Source organism: Homarus americanus, unplaced genomic scaffold (genome assembly GCF_018991925.1).
Source record: "Homarus americanus isolate GMGI-L3 unplaced genomic scaffold, GMGI_Hamer_2.0 scaffold43308, whole genome shotgun sequence".
Taxonomy (NCBI): Eukaryota; Metazoa; Arthropoda; class Malacostraca; order Decapoda; family Nephropidae; genus Homarus; species Homarus americanus.
Window position 1 is genome coordinate 65,734 of NW_024723555.1, and position 18,365 is coordinate 84,098.

Consider the following 18,365-nt stretch of genomic DNA (forward strand, 5'->3'; position numbering starts at 1 on the left):
TGAAGGGGTGGTGAGGGGATGTGGTGGGGAGTGTGGTGAGTGTGGTAGGGAGGTGGTGGAGGTGTGGTGTGATGGGGTGTGGTGAGGGTGTGTGGTGAGGGAGTGTGGTGAGGGAGTATGGTGTGGGGGTGTGGTAGGGATGTGGTGTGATGGGGTGTGGTGTGATGGGGTGTGGTGAGGGGGTGTGGTGAGGGACTGTGGTGAGGGGTGTGGGTGGTGAGGGGGTGTGGCGAGGAAGTGTGGTGAGGGGGGTGTGGAGAAGTGTGGGTGAGGGGTGTGGTGAGGGGTGGTGGAGTGAGGTGGTGAGGGATATAAAAGAGAGAGAGAGAGAGAGTGAGAGAGAGAGAGGGGTGAACCCTAACCATTCTTTCATCCACGCTCAATATATGCAAATTGGTGCCATCGCTTGCCTGGTGCCGACAGCATGTAATAATACGAGACTCAGACCCAGGGATGAGCAGTAGTGTCACTCTAAATGTAGATAGATCATTTTTATAATCCCGCGTCCCGATCCCTGCCTTAGATTACCGGTCCAGTTCAAAAATTCCAAAAGACCTAAACTAGATTATGATGGTAGGTAAACACTTTGTAGAAATATATTTATACTGTTAAATTACGTAGGAATTATTGTATTTGTTCATAATTCATTAGTTTTTTTTATTTGGTAATGTGGGAGAGGAATATTTTCAGTCACAGTTTCGAACGCGTGGCGACGATTAACTCGGATGTCAATATGTAAAACCATCAGAAACTATGAGTTATGGCGTCTCGTCGTCGCCTGAATACTTAACAAAAAATATATATCTAATATCCATTTATCTCTCTACGTGTTACTCTATCTTTAAAGGGAACAAATTCTGTCAAATATTTCCCTCATTTTTGTAAGAATTATCGAGATCCAACAGCGTCAAACTCACATTTATGGCAGAAACTAAATATCCTGAAAAATCGTATGACCCAAAAAGAAAACGCGACCACCCCCTGCTATCATTCCTGTGAAAATAAGGGGATCATGTCACCCCGTTATCCTCACCGCGGGGATTTAAAAATGAAAGATGGTTTCACCGTAATGGATTTGTCAACTGAGGCCTTAAAAATGGCTCTTTGAGAAGTTTTTAATAGAAATTGGTGGCAGGGAGGGGATACAGACGCCCCAGCTGTCTAAAGTTGTCTTGCTAGGATAAACCGACCACAGACACAGCGCCAGGCAGGGAGTGTCCACTGTCTTTTGTTTTTTCAGCGTCCGATTCTCTTTTGTTTCTCCAGCGTCTGATTCTCTTTTGTTTCTCCCGTGTCCGATTCTCTTTTGTTTCTCCAGCGTCTGATTCTCTTTTGTTTCTCCCGTGTCCGATTCTCTTTTGTTTCTCCAGCGTCCGATTCTCTTTTGTTTCTCCAGCGTCCGATTCTCTTTTGTTTCTCCAACGTCCGATTCTCTTTTGTTTCTCCAGCGTCCGATTCTCTTTTGTTTCTCCAACGTCCGATTATCTTTTGTTTCTCTAGCGTCCGATTCTCTTTTGTTTCTCTAGCGTCCGATTCTCTTTTGTTTCTCCAGCGTCCGATTCTCTTTTGTTTCTCCAGCGTCTGATTCTCTTTTGTTTCTCCAACGTGTCCGATTCTCTTTTGTTTCTCCAGCGTCCGATTCTCTTTTGTTTCTCCAGCGTCCGATTCTCTTTTGTTTCTCCAACGTCCGATTCTCTTTTGTTTCTCCAGCGTCCGATTCTCTTTTGTTTCTCCAACGTCCGATTATCTTTTGTTTCTCTAGCGTCCGATTCTCTTTTGTTTCTCTAGCGTCCGATTCTCTTTTGTTTCTCCAGCGTCCGATTCTCTTTTGTTTCTCCAACGTCTGATTCTCTTTTGTTTCTCCAACGTCCGATTCTCTTTTTTTCCCGACTTTTATTGTTTTTGTCTTATGTACGTAATATATCAGATCTCTTTATCACAAATTCGTAAAACATATCAAAATAGATTATTTCTTTCGTGTAGGTAAAACATTTGAGTTATATTTTTATAAGAGGAATCAATTTTCTCTTTCAATTTTGCCAACTCATTTTGTCATTAAGTTGTCGCCTGTCAATTCATCTTCCGTCGCCTATTTATTTTGGCTGTCTATCTCTGTCTATTAATCTTCTTCTGTCGTCTTAGTTTGGTGAAAAGATTATCAAACTTTTAAATAGAGTAAAATAACACTAAATAAAGATAACAAAATATTGGTCGTGTTATTATTATTATTATTATTATTATTTGATTTTCTTGTGTAGTGTGAGTGAGTGAGTGAGTGAGTGAGTGAGTGAGTGAGAGAGTGTGTGAGTGAGTGAGTGAGTGAGTGAGTGATGAGTATAGAAGTTCACCAAAATACACAAAATTAGAGAAAAAAACCCATTCATCTCCATCACTCATTCAACATATTAACTTAGCTATGTTAACTGTTAATATTTCCCTCACTAGCTAATAACACTATGATAATGTGTATTGCTACTTGCTCTAGTGTCAAGTGCAATGACCTCTCTCTCTCTCTCTCTCTCTCTCTCTCTCTCTCTCTCTCTCTCTCTCTCCCCTAAATGTCGTCGTCTCGTGGGAGTTGAGAGCCATAACGAAAGGGTTAATGCAAAGATTGGACGGCACCAGTTACCCGTAAAGCGGTCCCTTCCCTCTCCTCTCCCCTCCTCTCTCCTCGCCTCCTCTTCCTCTCTCCTCGCCTACCCTCCCCTATCCTCGTTTCCCCTCCCCCCTCACCACCTCTTCCTCTATCCTCACTTTCCCTCACCCCGCAACTCCACTCCACTTCCCTTCCCTCACTCCAATGATACCCTCTTCCTCTTGTTATCCTTCCCACTTCACTACCGTCATTCCCCTCCCTTTAACCCCTTCCTCCCAGTACCTCTCCCTCTCCCTTCCCCTCCCCACTCGTCCCCTACCACACCTTTCCTCCTCACCCCCTCCCCTCCAGAGAGCTTTCTTTTAATTTCGGGAGATCGTATTGTTTCGTTCTAACTCTGGACGATAATTTTCCAACACTTTTCGTCCTGGATGTTGAAAATATTACTTTTATTTTATTTTCGTCCTGATTGTCCAGTTATTTTAATATTTTACACCAAAAACACGTAAATTTCTTTTCTTTTCGTCTTTATGAATTTTGTTCATTTTTGTTTATAATTTGGTTCGAGTTTTCACTGATTTTTCATTTCAATTTTTCATAACTTTCTGATGATCTGAATATTTTCTTATAATTTCGATATATTTTTTTTTGTCATCCGTAAAAAAAAAAATCTAGATTTCGGAATGAGAATAAATTTTAGTGGTCGTAATAAAGTAAACATATAATATATTTCTAATACAGTTTCTTACATGTTTTTATTTACCAATTTACTCCTGAAATTCAGTCATGTTAAAAATCCTTAAGTCTGAATTTCATTAATATTAAACTTCACTGAAATCTGAATAATGCATTTTATTTTTGTATTGAAGTTAAGTTATATATCACTTCTCTCTCTCTTCCTCATTAGTTTCTCTCCATCTTTCCTTCTCTGTCACTATTCTCCTCTACACCACTCCTCTTCTTCTTCGCCCTTCTCTTATATACCAAACCACTTCCACCTCCTTATCCTCATCCCATATCATTTCACCTTCTCCTCCTCTTCTTCCTACTCTTTCTCCTTTTACCTTACTCTCCCTCCTCCTCCTCTCCTATCTCACATCCTACTCCTCCACTGATCCGTTTTCACACCCTTCCTCACTCCCCCTTTCCTTAACTCCTCTCCACTACTCCTATCCCATACTCCTCCTTGTCTTCCTCTTTCTCCTCTCTCCTTTTACCTAACTCTTCCTCCTCTTCCTCACCAATCCCACACCTCTCCTCCTCCTCCTCTCTTTCCCTAACTCCTCCTTCTCCTCCTCCTCTCTTTTTCCCCCTCAACGCTAAATAGCAACTAACTAACAAACACAATTTAGAACAACCCGAATTTGGCCCAAAAATGCAGAAGTTCGTCACAAGGCCCAACGACCCCCAAATTGAATGGCACCTAAACGACTCTCAGGGGGGCGGTAAATGCGACCAATTTGAATATATTAAGCATGGATTTTAAAAAGCTGTGAAAATTTTTACACCAGGGCATAGGGAGGGTCTTCCCAAGTGCCGGTCTTGTTAGATAAGGTTTTTCAGGGTAGGGGGAGAGGGGAAGAGAGGGAGGTGAGATGGAAAGAGGAGGGGACAGAGGGAGGGGAGAGGGGAAAGGAAGGGGAAGGGTGTAGGAGAGAAAGGGGAAGGGTGTAGGAGTGAAAGAGGAAAGGGGAAAGGAAGGGGAGGGAAAAGAGGGGAGGAGAGAGATAGAGGGAGGGGGGGAAGTTGGTTGGTAGTGGAAGGTTGTAAAACGTTTGTTAAGGCAGTGACGTTCCTGAGTGGGGAGGGGTAGATTGGTTGGTAGGGGAGGGGCTGGTTGGTAGGGGAGGGGCTGGTTGGAAGGTAGGGGAGGGGCTGGTTGGTAGGTACGGGAGGGATTGGTTGGTTGATAAGGGAGGGATTGGTTGGTAGGGGAAAGGGGTTGGTTGGTAGGGGGAGAGGGACTGTAGCTGCCAACGTTTCATTGACTGGAAACGTTTAATGCAACGTTCAGGAGGCGGCAGAGTGTTATGCATTTGTTAGGTTAATTAATTTTCTGATATATATATACCGTATAACTTATGTGTGTTTTGGTAATATTATTATTTTGAATGTTTGTAAATTTCGAATGGCATAAAAACGTCAGTAGAAAATTTTATTCTTATTGTTTTTAGTATTTTTTAGTTTCTATTGATATTCCTGAAGGTTTCAAACTTGTAGATATTAGACGAGGAATACATACGTCATAGCAGAGGTAATTAGTTTAAGATACGTTTACAAAGACGTTTACAGACGTTTTTATTACCCGTGACGTCGTTAAACACATCATCATACTAATGCTTTCACCTTTATTATTATTATTATTATTATTATTATTATTATTATTATCATTAAAGTTTATAGCAGCTAGCGAGATCCCTTTTGATACGATCTGGTTCTGATTCAACACTGCCGAGCTGAGAGGGGCAGGAGGAGGGAGAAGGGAAGGAAGGGGCAGGAGAGGGGAAAGGGAAGGAAGATGGAAGGGGAGAAAGGGGGGAAGGTAAAGCAGGAAAAACAGGAGAGAGAGAGAGAGAGAGAGAGAGAGAGAGAGAGAGAGAGAGAGAGAGAGAGAGAGAGAGAGTATGTGTGTGTGTGTGTGACTGGCAGGGTCGGCCGTAAAGGGAACATCTTTAGGTGCAGACGAAATGAAAAGTGGCGTAATTTGTCTCTTTTTAGGTGTAAAATGCTTTTATGGCCATACAGGAAGAGGAGGAGGAGGGAAGAGGAGGGGGAAGAGGAGGAGGGAAGAGGAGGGGAAGGAGGAGGAGGGAAGAGGGAAGGAGGAGGAGGGAAGGAAGGGAGGAGGATACATGACACACGCTTCCCTCTCTAAAAACTTTATTACGGGGACCTGTGTTTACATCTGCTCGTGTTGTTATGGTGATGGCGAGGAGGTGAGAGGGAGGAGGAGAGGGGAGGTGGAGAGGGGAGGTGGAGAGGGGATGGAAAGGGGAGAGGAAGAGGGAGAGAAGAGGGGATGGAGGAGAAGGAGAGGAGGGGAGGGGAAGTAGAAGAGAAAAGGAGAAAGGAGAGAGAGGAGGAAAGTAGTAGAAATGGGGGAGGAAGTAGCTCAATAAGACCTAGGTAGTGCCATACGACGAGCGAAAGTGACGAAGGAAAGTAATATTAAGTGGAATAAAGGAAGGGAAGTACAATTCCTCAACCATAATAAAAATAGGCAAGTACACCTATCTTCTTATCGAATAAAATACTGTAAGAAAAACGAAAACAAAAAACAATATAAATCGTTTATATAAATCAGGTAAATAAATCTCTAATTTGATCTAATATTAATAGTGAAAATAAAAAAAAAATTTCCCCTTTTCACTATAAATAAAAACTTTCTCAATATAAATAAAATACTTTCACTATATATCGTAACTTTCTCTTATTCACTAAATCAAACAACTTCTCTTAAACAATATAAATCAAGATAAAGTAACAAGAAAAAAAACATTAAAGAAAAATTATCTTGTTTGGATACAGAGATACAAAGAGACGATGGCAGTACAGTACAGGTGTTTACCGCCACCTGAGGCCTAGGACCATACCTCACCCCCTCACCCCATCCACCTGTGCTAATTTAATTAAACTGATAAACAAATGCAGATTTATGTAAGAGTCAAGAATTACACACCTGTTTTTATACACACTTTATAGTACTTGTAAACACCGAGAGACTTTACAACTTAAAGATGAAACATAAAGTAAATGGGGAAGAAAATAATGAACTAAAGTTGATTTATTTACAATGATAAAAAATGGAAAACGTAAAAAAAAAAATCAATTATAATATATTTTGTTTTGTTTTAGATTGAAAATTATAATAAAAAACAGTAAATAATTTGGGCTGAAGAGTTTGACTGAGTTATGTACAGGTATATATTCAGGTAAATAGATGTAGGAATAGTCAAATACAAGTACACGACAGGTACGAGTATAGGTAATTACAGGTACATATGTGGGTACAGGTACAAGTAGAACTTTTAATACAGGTACAGATAAAAAAATTTACTTATTTATTAACTTGTAATTCCATTTTCCATTAATACATTATACTGCATTTAATAATTACAGTGACTCACACAACAACCACATCACTGTATCCAGGTATGACTGTATCCTCTCATTAAACACACCTCATAATCATTATTTCCAGGTGATGTAAATTGGCAAAAACATGTAATAATAATAGCTTGAGAAAGGAAGAGGGAAACTCATCACTTCTTCCTGTTTTCTGAGATGCTTGTGGGATGATATGTGTGTGTCTCAGTCTTGGTCAGCGGTGAGAGATATTTTATTGACTGGATGAATGTATGTCTGTAAGTCGTGGTTGATAATAATAATAATAATAATAATAATAATAATAATAATAATAATAATAATAATAATAATAATAATAATAATAATAATAATAATAATAATAATAATAATAATAATAATAATAATAATAATAATAATAATAATAATCCAATCATAAGTTCTGCATCACAATACAACTAATCAAGGTGAGTGAAATACAACAAGACTACTGTAGTACCTTGTGTAATTATGAACCTCTCTCTCTCTCTCTCTCTCTCTCTCCCAAAACACACCAGGCCAGCGAGCACCGAGACCAGTAGTGAAGCTTCCTATTGCTCTACTAAATTGCTGGTGAGGGCAATTAGTGTTAGTGCAGTAGTTATTGAGCCAATTATCATCCCAGTAAGTATTTAGAAGGCCGGATCTTTAATGGCTAGCCTAAAGAGACGGACACACACACACACACACACACACACACACGTATATATCTAAACTTATATACACACACATACACACACAGACACATTATACATACATAAATTTAAATAGAATTATACCGATAAGTAGAAAATATTACATCAATGTTATCACCTCTTTCTTTTATCTCTCTCTTTCTCTACTCACTTTCATTCTGCTCTCTTTATTCACTCTCTTTCGCCTTTTTCCTGTTTCATCCTCTTGTACTTTCTCTTTCCCTCCCACACTCTCTCTCTCTCTCTCTCTCTCCCTTTCTCTGTCATTCCTTACTCTCACTTCACCTATTCCATGTTTATCTCTCTGTGCCTCTCACTATCTTCCCCTTCTATCTTCCTCTGTTTTGGTAATGATTCTCTCTCTCTCTCCCTCTCACCCCTCATTCTCTTCATCTCTCTCTCACCCTTCTCTCTTCCCTCATTCTCCTTATCTCTCTCTTACCCTTCTCTCCTCCCTCATTCTCTTCATCTCTCTCCCTGTCTCTCACACCCTCTCCCCTCCCCCGGTAAGTAATGTCCACCAGGCGACCGGCCACAGCCCAGCCAATTCTGCCGGACAAGCGTCATTTCTCCAGTGCCAAATTACCAGCTCGGGCGGCGCTGTTCAATCAAGCTTCCGAGTCCCAGGGCGGCCATCACAGTTCAATAGGTCATGTCCCGTGGCCGGCAGGGACACTAAATAACAACGACAGTCAATTTGTGTCTGGTGCCTGTACAATTCCTCCTCTCCCTCTCTCTCTCTCTCTCTCTCTCTCCTCCTGCCCCCCTCTCCTCCCCTGCCCCATTTCCTTCCCTCTCTCTCTCTCTCTCTAACGTGTGTCTAGATGACCTACCCTCTTTTCTCACTCTCTCTCCCTCCGTTCCTCCCCTACCATTTCCCTGAACGTCATCCCCTCCTTCCTCCTCCTCTCCTCTTTCCCCTCTACACTCTCCCTCTCTTCTTCTACCATGTCCCTAGACGACTTCCCTTCCCTTCCCCTCCTTACCTAGATTCCTCCTCTCCTTTTCCCTCCCTTCGTTGTCCTCTCTCCCTACTCACATTTTCACACATTATCCCTCTTTTTTGTCTCTTGGATTCCTAGGATACCCCCCCCTTGTAGGACACCACGCTACCTCCTAGGACGCCACCTGTTGCCCCTCTTTCCCAGGACGTATTCCCCTCTTGGACGCGACCTGCTAGAACGTCCCCCTCCCGAACCATCCCTCCTAAGACTTGCCCCTCATCCTAGCTATCGATCCTAGGATATCCCCTACCCTCCTAGGACTCTCTCTCCCTCCCTCACTCATGGCAACCCTCCCTCCTTTCCCACAGGAGCCACCCTCTCTCCCTTCCCACAGGAGGCGCCCCTTCAAAGTTTGATGTCCAGTGACTACTCAAGGGGGAGCGAGGAAGACTGTCCTCTATTTACCATTATGTGGAGTTGTTTAGTAGGGGAACAGGGAGGGAGGGAGGCTGCTTAGGTAGGTAGGTGGGTGGGTGGGTGGGTGGGTGGGTAGGCAGGCAGGCAGGTAGGTAAGAGGGATAGGCTGGGGAATGTTGAAGCTGATGGTGTCTCAACTCTCAAGGGTGTAGAGAGAGAGAGAGAGAGAGAGAGAGAGAGAGAGAGAGAGAGAGAGAGAGAGAGAGAGAGAGAGAGAGAGAGAAGAAAAAAAATACAAGGAAGAAATGGCCCAAAATACACCAAAATACAGTCGTCATACAAATTCTATTATTATCATACTTACGAACAATAAAAAACAATATATAATAAACATTTGAAAATATATATGAAATCGTAATAACAAAATACTCGGAATAGTTAACAAGTGATATTGTGTTATGTATTAAATTATAGGTGGGGTCATTTTAACTTCTGTAATTTATAGGATATTTTCTCATTTTCCTTAACTACATAATAGTGAAATAAATACGTATGAATAAAACCGTACGCCGTTTTCTTTCGAGTTCGACTGAAGGGACGAGGGGGATAGGGGGGTATATTTTTATTTTTTATTTTTTATTTATTTGTTATTATTTTTTGCAGATCTCTTAACGATGAATTACTTTTTTTTAATAATTATTATATTAATATCATTTGTGTTATAGAAATATAATATCTTGAGGTCGCGTTTGATATTTAAACATGATTGATCTTGATACATATTACCGATTCACATTAATTCACATTTTGATATCGTGTTTGTCAGTTATCTTTGTTATCTTGATGTTATTGACCATGTTATTGTTATCTTGATGTTATTGGTTATGTTATTGTATCAGGGTATTAGTCGTCTGATATCGTGGTTGATATCTGTTGGGTATAATGTTATGGTAATGTTATGCATAACGGCGTTTATACTCGTTGATTTTAAGAACATGTGTAAGGTTAACTTTCCTGTTACTGGATGTCTTGTCGTCACCCATTGTCACTCGCCTTCGTTACTCACTGTCCTTTGGTCACTCTCTCTCACCTTCCTCCACTGTCACTCACCCCTGTCACTCACTCTCACTTGTTCTTGTCATTCACCGTCATTCGCCTTTGTCACTAACCGTCACTTACCATCGTCACTTACCATCGTCACTCACTTTCGTCACATCCACATCCCCGTCACTCACCACCGTCACACACATACACCCCGTCACTCACCATCGGCACACACACACACACACCCGTCACTCACCACCGTCACACACACCCTCGTCACTCACCATCGTCACACACACACACACACACACACCGTCACTCACCATCGTCACACATACACCCCGTCACTCACCATCGTCACACACACCCGTCACTCACCATCTTCACACACACCCACACCCGTCACTCCACCATCATCCACACACACCCCGTTACTCATCACCATCCACACACACCACCGTCACACACACGCACACACCCGTCACTCACCACCGTCACACACACACCCCCGTCACACACACGCACACACCCCGTCACTCACTGTCACTCGCCCTCGCCATGGTTCGCCGTCGCTCGCCGCCCACAAGCTCGTAAAGCGGGGAATAACTATGCTTTTGGCTGTCATTGTAACCACTTAAAGCATCATAACGCCAGGGAGGGACAGGAAACTCATCACTAGGTCTTATCACCACTGTTTTTACTGCTCCCCTCAAGGATGAGAACCAGCCAGTGTTGGAGGGTGGTGGGGAGTGAGTGTGGTGGGGGTGTTGGAGGAGTGTTGGAGGGGTGTGTTGGAGGGGGGTGTTGGAGGGGAGGTGTTGGAGGGGGTGTTGGAGGGTGTTGGAGGGTAGGGAGAGTGTTGGAGTGTTGGAGAGTGTGTTGGAGAGTGTTGGAGAGGTGTTGGATTGGGAGTGTTGGAGAGGTTGGAGGAGGGGTTGTTGGAGGGGAGGAGAGTGTTGGAGGGTGTTGGAGGGTGTTGGAGGGTGTTGGAGGTGTTGGAGGTGTTGGAGGTTGGAGGTGTTGGTGGGGGGGTGTTGGTGGGGGGTGTTGGAGGGGTGTTGGAGAGTGTTGGAGGTGTTGGAGTGTTGGTGGGGAGTGTTGGTGGCGGGAGGTGTTGGTGGTAATTGTGATACTGGTGGGGGAGGGGTGGAGGAATGGTGGTTGGTAAGTTGGTGGTGTGGTTTGATGGTGGTGAGGGATAGGGGTGGTGTTGGTGGTGGTTGTGGTGGTGATGGTTGCTAAGTTTTTGGTGTTGGTGCGAGGCTGGTAACGATGATTGTGGTGGTAGTTGTGATTGTCGTGGGGAGTGACTGTAGTGGTGGAAATACTGTGGTGGTGATGGTGGCGGAACGGGCTGTGATAATTGGTAGAGATAATATAGTAGTAGCAGTAGTGATTATGGTGGGAGACGAACTGATAACTCTCTCTCTCTCTCTCTCTCTCTCTCTCTCTCTCTCTCTCTCTTAGTCATGAGCTGTGATTCTTAAAACAATGACAACAAAAACAACACTAACAACAACATCAAGAAGAACAACAGCAACAAGTAATAATGGAACAAAAACTTATTGGTTCCATCAACAACTATTATCTGAAATGTATAACTATCATCACTACCACAACTACTAGCATCAATACTAGTATCACAAGTATTACTATTATCACCACCAGCGCCATACACACATACATCATACATTACCATAACTACCATTACCATACAACCACCCCATACCATTACCACCACCACCACTACTACTACTACTACAAAAAAAATCCACTAGCAACTACCACCATTCCACCATAACTAACACATCACCATAACCACCACCATTACCACCACTATATACCACCACCTCATTACCACCGTTACCATAACTACCACCACAGCACTACCACCAGCATCATCAATCACCACCAACTTATGGCTGACACTAAATTGTGGTTAATAGTCGTTCAACCACCACCACTACTACCACTACAACCAGGATGAAATAAAATAAATAACTGCAAAAATATTAAATAAATGAATAAAATGCAAATCCCAGTAAAAACAAGAAAAGAAAATTAAATAATATATACAAAAAAAGTAAATCAAGTAATATTTTTCTCTATTAAAAACCGAACAAGAAATATATCAAGAGGAAATAAATAAAATAGGGTAAATTTATTCTTTTGTTTTGAACCGTTTTTTTTTAATTGGTTCCTTTAGTAAGATAATTTTTTTCCAGTTTCCTCTCTCTCTCTCTCTCTCTCTCTCTCTCTCTCTCTCTCTCTCTCTCAGGACGCTGTAAGACGTCAGGTAAGGACAGGTAAGGCGGCTGTCACCCCTAATAGCAGAGAGGAACACCTGGGTCTACTGTTTCACGTAGACGTTCCCTGAGTGTGTCTAGGAATATACTGTAGTGTTAAAGTGAGGTGTGGGGGGGTGTGTGGGGGGTGTGGGGGTGGAGTGGTGGCAGTGGCTGGTCAGGGGTGATAGATGTTGGTCAGGGGATAGTGGTCAGGGGATGGTGGTCGGGGAGGTGGTAGTGGTCAGGGGGTGGTAGTGGTCGGGGAGGTGAGTGGTGGTGAGTGGTCAGGGAGGTGGTGGTGGTCAGGAGGTGGTCAGAGGTGGTGTAGGTGGTAGTGGTCAGGGAGGTGGTGGGTGGGGAGGTGGTAGTGGTCGGGGAGGTGGTAGTGGTCAGGGGGAGGTAGTGGTCAGGAGGTGGTAGAGGTGGTAGTGGTCAGGAGAGTGGTCAGGTGGTAGTGGTCAGGGGAGGTGGTAGTGGTCAGGAGGTGGTAGTGGTCAGGAGGTGGTAGGTGGTCAGGGGAGGTGGTGGGTGGTCAGGGAGGTGGTAGGTGGTCGGGGTGGGGTCGGCTACTAGCTGAGGCCGACTATGACGTTAATTGCTCTATAAACTATGAGTTACGTGGGTAAATTACAGCACTCGGTGAAGCTCTTCTTGTGAGATTGAAATTGTCCACCACTGAGGGTAAGAGTTCAGAGCCCCGTACTGTCATAACCAACAGCTTTACTGAACACTGTCACACACACACACACACACACACACACACACACACACACACACACACACACACACACAGAAAAAAGTATATAAAAATCTCTTAAAAAAAAAGCCAAAACCTCTTCTCTTTCCCCATAAGACAAATAAAATATATAAAAAACCGTCACAAAGATGGTGTTTTACGGACCCCCCCCCTCCTCCAACAGGTAACCTCAGGTAGATAAAAAGACCGCCCAACACCACTAATTAATTCGCACTATTTTACACCATTAAGTCAGTTGACACATCAGGCCTCGACACAAACCATCTACGTGTGCTAACAAGTTCCTCAAATGCGGGGAATAAAAAAAAAATTAACAAAAAAACTACAATAATTCCAACACCATTACGACGCTTCCCAATTTATTTCGTCCAATCAGGAACTTGCCAAAGACACCTTATACACAGCAAATTACTACACCCCAATATATACCACCAACAATCATAAGAAACTATTATATTTGTCAAAGTAATTTCTACCAGTTAAAGATTGAATATTATTATGTAGAAAGTAATATTTTTGAAAGTTTTTATCACAGGAGGAAAGACCAGGTTGACCAGGAAGTGAATGAGGGGGAGTTTAGGGTGGTGAAGGCCGAGTCATAAAGCTGTGTGTCACCTGTGAGGTATAAGAGTGTGTGTGTCATCTCGAGAGAGGGAATGAGATATTGACACGCGGAAGAGAGATAGAGACAGACAGACAGACACGAGAAAGAGACAGAGATACCAATTCAAGAACCCACACCTCATCCCCACCAGGTAACCACAACGACACGAATCATTATTTTTAAACCCACCGTGAAATCGAACCTGAACCTCTAAGGGATACTAATGGGGGGTCCTTTAAGTTAACATTTGATGGGAAGATTTACACGGAGCCAAGGTCGATTAATTATCACAAGACTCAACACAAACCAATTCGTAAACACTTCTTATATTTGGGTGGAAATTGAGGTGGCTTCAATTTCCTGTGATATGATACTAATTTCAAGTTGCTTCTTTTTCTTCTTTTTTTTATTAACCCATTATGTGGGATTGGAATAACCCTCTCTTGGCCACTAAAACAGGTGTTGTTGTCGGTGTGGAGTGGGGGTAGGGAGGGGGAGATAGGTGGGAGGAAAGGGGGGGGAGGGAGGAGGAGGGAGGGGAGGTGGAGAGGGGGGGAAAGATGAAACAATGGTGATGGGCCAAGTGGGAGTGGGTGGGTAGAGAGTGTATGGAGGGAGGGTAAGAAAGGAGAGAAGGGGGGAGAGGGAGAGAGGGAAGAAAGGAGGGAGAAGGGAGGAGAGGGACGGAGAGAGGAGGGAAGAAGGGAGGGAGGGAGGTGTGTGTGGACGAGGAAGGTATGGCAGATGGTCGGGTAATAAACACACGCTAATAAAACGCACCAAATGGCAATCTCTTTAGTCAACAAGCGGTGAGCGGAGTGAACTGTGGCGTGGACGGACCAGCCAACACACCTCTTGTCAGTCTAGGTAAAGCTTATTAACTCTTCATCCTTCCTCAAGACATTACCCAAGCAGATTCGGTGCCTTTGGGGATGGGGGTGGAGGGGTGGGTTGATGGAGACAGTATTTCTTCGTTCTGCCGGTGCTGTCAGAAATCGGGAGGATGTTCGTTTAGTGTGTCTTGGAGAAAAATGCCAGGTACTTGAAGTTCTCGTGTTGGTGTTAAGTTCATTGTACTGATTCCTAGTTTAGAGGTCGCCTGTAGGGTCCTACACTTTCTTGGTTAATTAAGTGAAGTCCAGTCAACATCGCCAGTATAAGAACTCAACATCTCCAGTACAAGAACTCAACATCACCAGGCACTTCCATCCATCTTTTACATGTGCAATGGTGATGTTTTATGGCGTCAACGGCCTCAATCCTCCGCGTGACCTAGTACTACAAGGCATCGAGTACCTGGACCTTGTGGGCTCTACCGGTAATTGTAGCCAAGGTTCAGGTGATCATCCGACCCGAGAGGAAGTAGTGATGATGAGATTCCATGTATACTAACACTAAGGGGAGGAGGGAGGGGGAGAGAAGGGAGGGAAGGGGTGGGAGTGAAGGGGTGGGAGTGTGGAAGTGGGTGGAGAGAGGGAAGAGAAGGGGGGAGGAGAAAGGAAAATGAGAGAGGGAAGAGAGGAACGTGAAGGAGAAATGGAAATGAGAGGGGGTTAGAGAGGGGGGAGGGGGGAAAGGGAAAGGAAAAAGGGGGAGGGAGAAAGGAAGGAGGGGTAGGGAGGAGATGGAGGAAGAGGGGATGGGAAGAGGAAGAAAGAAGAGGAAGGAACAAAGGGTAAAAGTAAAAATATATATTGACTGCTCTTACAACAGCTTGCAATCAAAGGTGTTAAAATCACCCAAATCACGAGAAAACTGATATACCAAGTGTGTTTGATTCAGCTCCAGATAAAACAACTCAAATCACCAATGGTTATAGTGAACAGTGAATAACGTTACAGTGTTATATGGAGAAGATTAGATTTATATATATATATATGAATGGGATGAAAGATGTAAACATGAATCACTTATTCTCTCTCTCTCTCTCTCTCTCATATTACTAGGTAGGTAAATTAACTAAAAAAAACCCAGAATATCTATTTGTTGTTATTGATCAAATTTCAACTAAATTATCTAAATACTTATAATAATTCCATATAACTTAACAATATATTTATCAACAGATTATTCTAAAAAAACAACTCCTATATACGTTAATAAAACCACAAAAATGCAAATTCCTTAAGATCCAATAATGTATATATATATAAATTTTGTCATGTGGGCTACAGCGTGTAAGAGGTGAGGCAGATGAGGGAGGAAGTGATTATTTTGGTGAGATAGTGAGGAAATACCTACTTCCCGGCGGCGGTAGCAGAAAGTAACAACGTCACCCACAAACCGGTTTTCTACTTTCCTGGCGTCACTCTCCTTGTATAGCCTACTGCTCCCTCTAGCTATTGTCCACGTTACTGTCTTTTGTATTCGTTATCATCGTCACTGTCCTGGTTATCATTGTCACTGTCCTGGTTATCATTGTTACTGTCCTGGTTATCATTGTCACTGTCCTGGTTATCATTGTCACTGTCCTGGTTTTCATTGTCACTGTCCTGGTTATCATTGTCACTGTCCTGGTTATCATTGTCACTGTCCTGGTTATCATAGTCACTGTCTTCGTTATCATTGTCATTGTCATAGTCACTGTCCTATCATAGTCACTGTCCTCCTCAACACAGATAAAAAAAAAATCAACAAAACGAAAAGAAAGAAATTAAAAAAAAAGCGAAAACACTAAAAAGTAAAGCAAAAACAAAGTAAAAAAGCAAAAATAATAAACGGCGAAAAGATAAAAGAATGAAGACAGACAGACAGACAGACAGACAGACAGACAGACAGACAGGAAGGAAGAAATAAAATAGCACAAAAAACAGTCATAAAAGATGAACACAATGTACCGTGTGGGAAGCAGTTGTCACCCCGACCTACTACTTTTACTATCACCGCTACCACTATTACTACCACCACCATTATTACTACTACTACTACTACTACTACCATCATTACTAATACTACCACTACCACTATACTACCATTACTACTACCACCACTACAACTATCACCATACCCACTTTCACTAATACTACTACTTCTACCATATCACCACAACCACTACAATCACCACCACCACGTCACCACCTCACCATCACCACGTCACCACCTCACCATCACCACCCCCCCCCCTTAACATGCTACTTATAATAATCACCATAAAAACACATTTACATAACACGTACAATAACCAACTGGTAATACTTGAGAATAAAACTTCGAGGCTCAGCTGGTGGTATCGAACCCCCCGTACTTGCAAAACCCATCCCAAGTTATTCATAATTGTTTGATTCTCGTTTTCTATCGGTCCTTTATCCCATTTTCTTTATTCTGATGTTAGGGAACACTGCAGCATTAACTTTTATTGGGGTCTGTATCTGTCTGTCTGTGTCTGTCTGTCTGTGGCTGTCTGTCTGTGGCTGTCTGTCTTACTTTTCCCTGTCTGTGTCTGTCTGTGGCTGTCTGTCTGTCTGTCTGTCTGTCTCCTAACTGGTGCTATGTTACGATAGTCTCTCAGTATAATTTGATATCTTAATTAGTGCTAAATCACCTTATTTTATTTAAGCAGAGTGTCTGTGTCTTTACAAAACAAGACAGACAGACACAGACATACAAACACAGAGAAAAGACATAAAGACAGACAGACACAGACAGACAGACACAGACATACAAACACAGAGAAAACACTAGAAATAGACAGACAGAGAATAACAAAGATAAATACTCAAAGAAAGAGAAAGAGAAAAAGAGAGAAAGACAGAGAAAGAGAGAGACAGAAAGAGAGAGAGAAAAAGAGAGAAAGACAGAGAAAGAGACAGAAAGAGAAAGAGAAAAAGAGAGAAAGACAGAGAAAGAGAGACAGAAAGAGAAAGAGAAAAAGAGAGAAAGACAGAGAAAGAGAGAGACAGAGAGAGAAAAAGAGAGAAAGACAGAGAAAGAGAGACAAAGAGAGAGAAAGAAAGAAAGGAAGAGGCAGACAGACAGACATTTATTCTAGGCATTTAACTTTTGTATAATTTATTACACGAATTATCCTTTATTATTTCCCTAAAATGTTAAAAAAATGTTAATTAACACATAAATATTACCTTCTATTCGTGATGTTGAGTACAGTGACTTAATTCCATGAGTACGATAGTTCAATCTCCTTGAGTACAATTTCACTACACTTTGGGGGAACAGGTTAATGTATTCAAAGGGTTAAGACCGTACTCGAGGGGTTAAGACACTGTACTCAAGGGGTTAAGGCATCGTACTCACTGGGCTAAACCTTTGTATTTAGGAGGCTTGCATCGTACTCAAGTTGAAGGCATCGTACTCTCAAGGCTAAATTATTGTACTCTGAAAGCTGACCATGTACTCAGAAGGCTAACATCGTACTCAATCATTGTACTCAGAAGGCTGACATCGTACTCAATCATTGTACTCAGAAGGCTGACATCGTACTCAATCATTGTACTCAGAAGGCTAACATCGTACTCAATCATTGTACTCAGAAGGCTGACATCGTACTCAAAAGCCGAAAATAATAAACATGGAGGCAACATGTCCAGTACTGCATACGACCGCCAACACTCTCATCTGGTATCGAACTAGCGACTCTTTGGCCAGGAGGCGAGCGGTGTACCCACTTCACCACCGCACAATTAACTTCACATTATCTACCATTAAAGTAAAAGACTAACTAGACTTAACCACCGCTAAGAAACTAACTACCTCTAACAACCATTAACTAATGATAAACTAACTACCATGAACCACAATCACTAAAAAAAAAAAAATGCCAATACTTACAGCTAGTTAATTAACACAATCAACTAACGACCTAGTACACCAATTAGCACATACGCCACTAACAGACAATTGTCCTTGTTACGTGTCTTTGTTACAACACACAAATAAACAGA

General features: G+C 42.5%; 1 protein-coding gene across 1 annotated transcript; it reads right to left on the bottom strand.

Annotated features, from left to right (window-relative positions):
* Positions 1-1,236: 1,236 nt before the first annotated feature.
* On the bottom strand, positions 1,237-17,945 carry LOC121863668 (uncharacterized protein DDB_G0290685-like). Its single transcript, XM_042362419.1, has 3 exons — positions 17,799-17,945; positions 15,851-16,055; positions 1,237-1,721 (listed from the first exon to the last, which is right to left on the bottom strand). Exons 1-3 carry the CDS (start codon positions 17,943-17,945, stop codon positions 1,237-1,239), a joined length of 837 nt encoding a protein of 278 aa, XP_042218353.1.
* Positions 17,946-18,365: the final 420 nt, after the last annotated feature.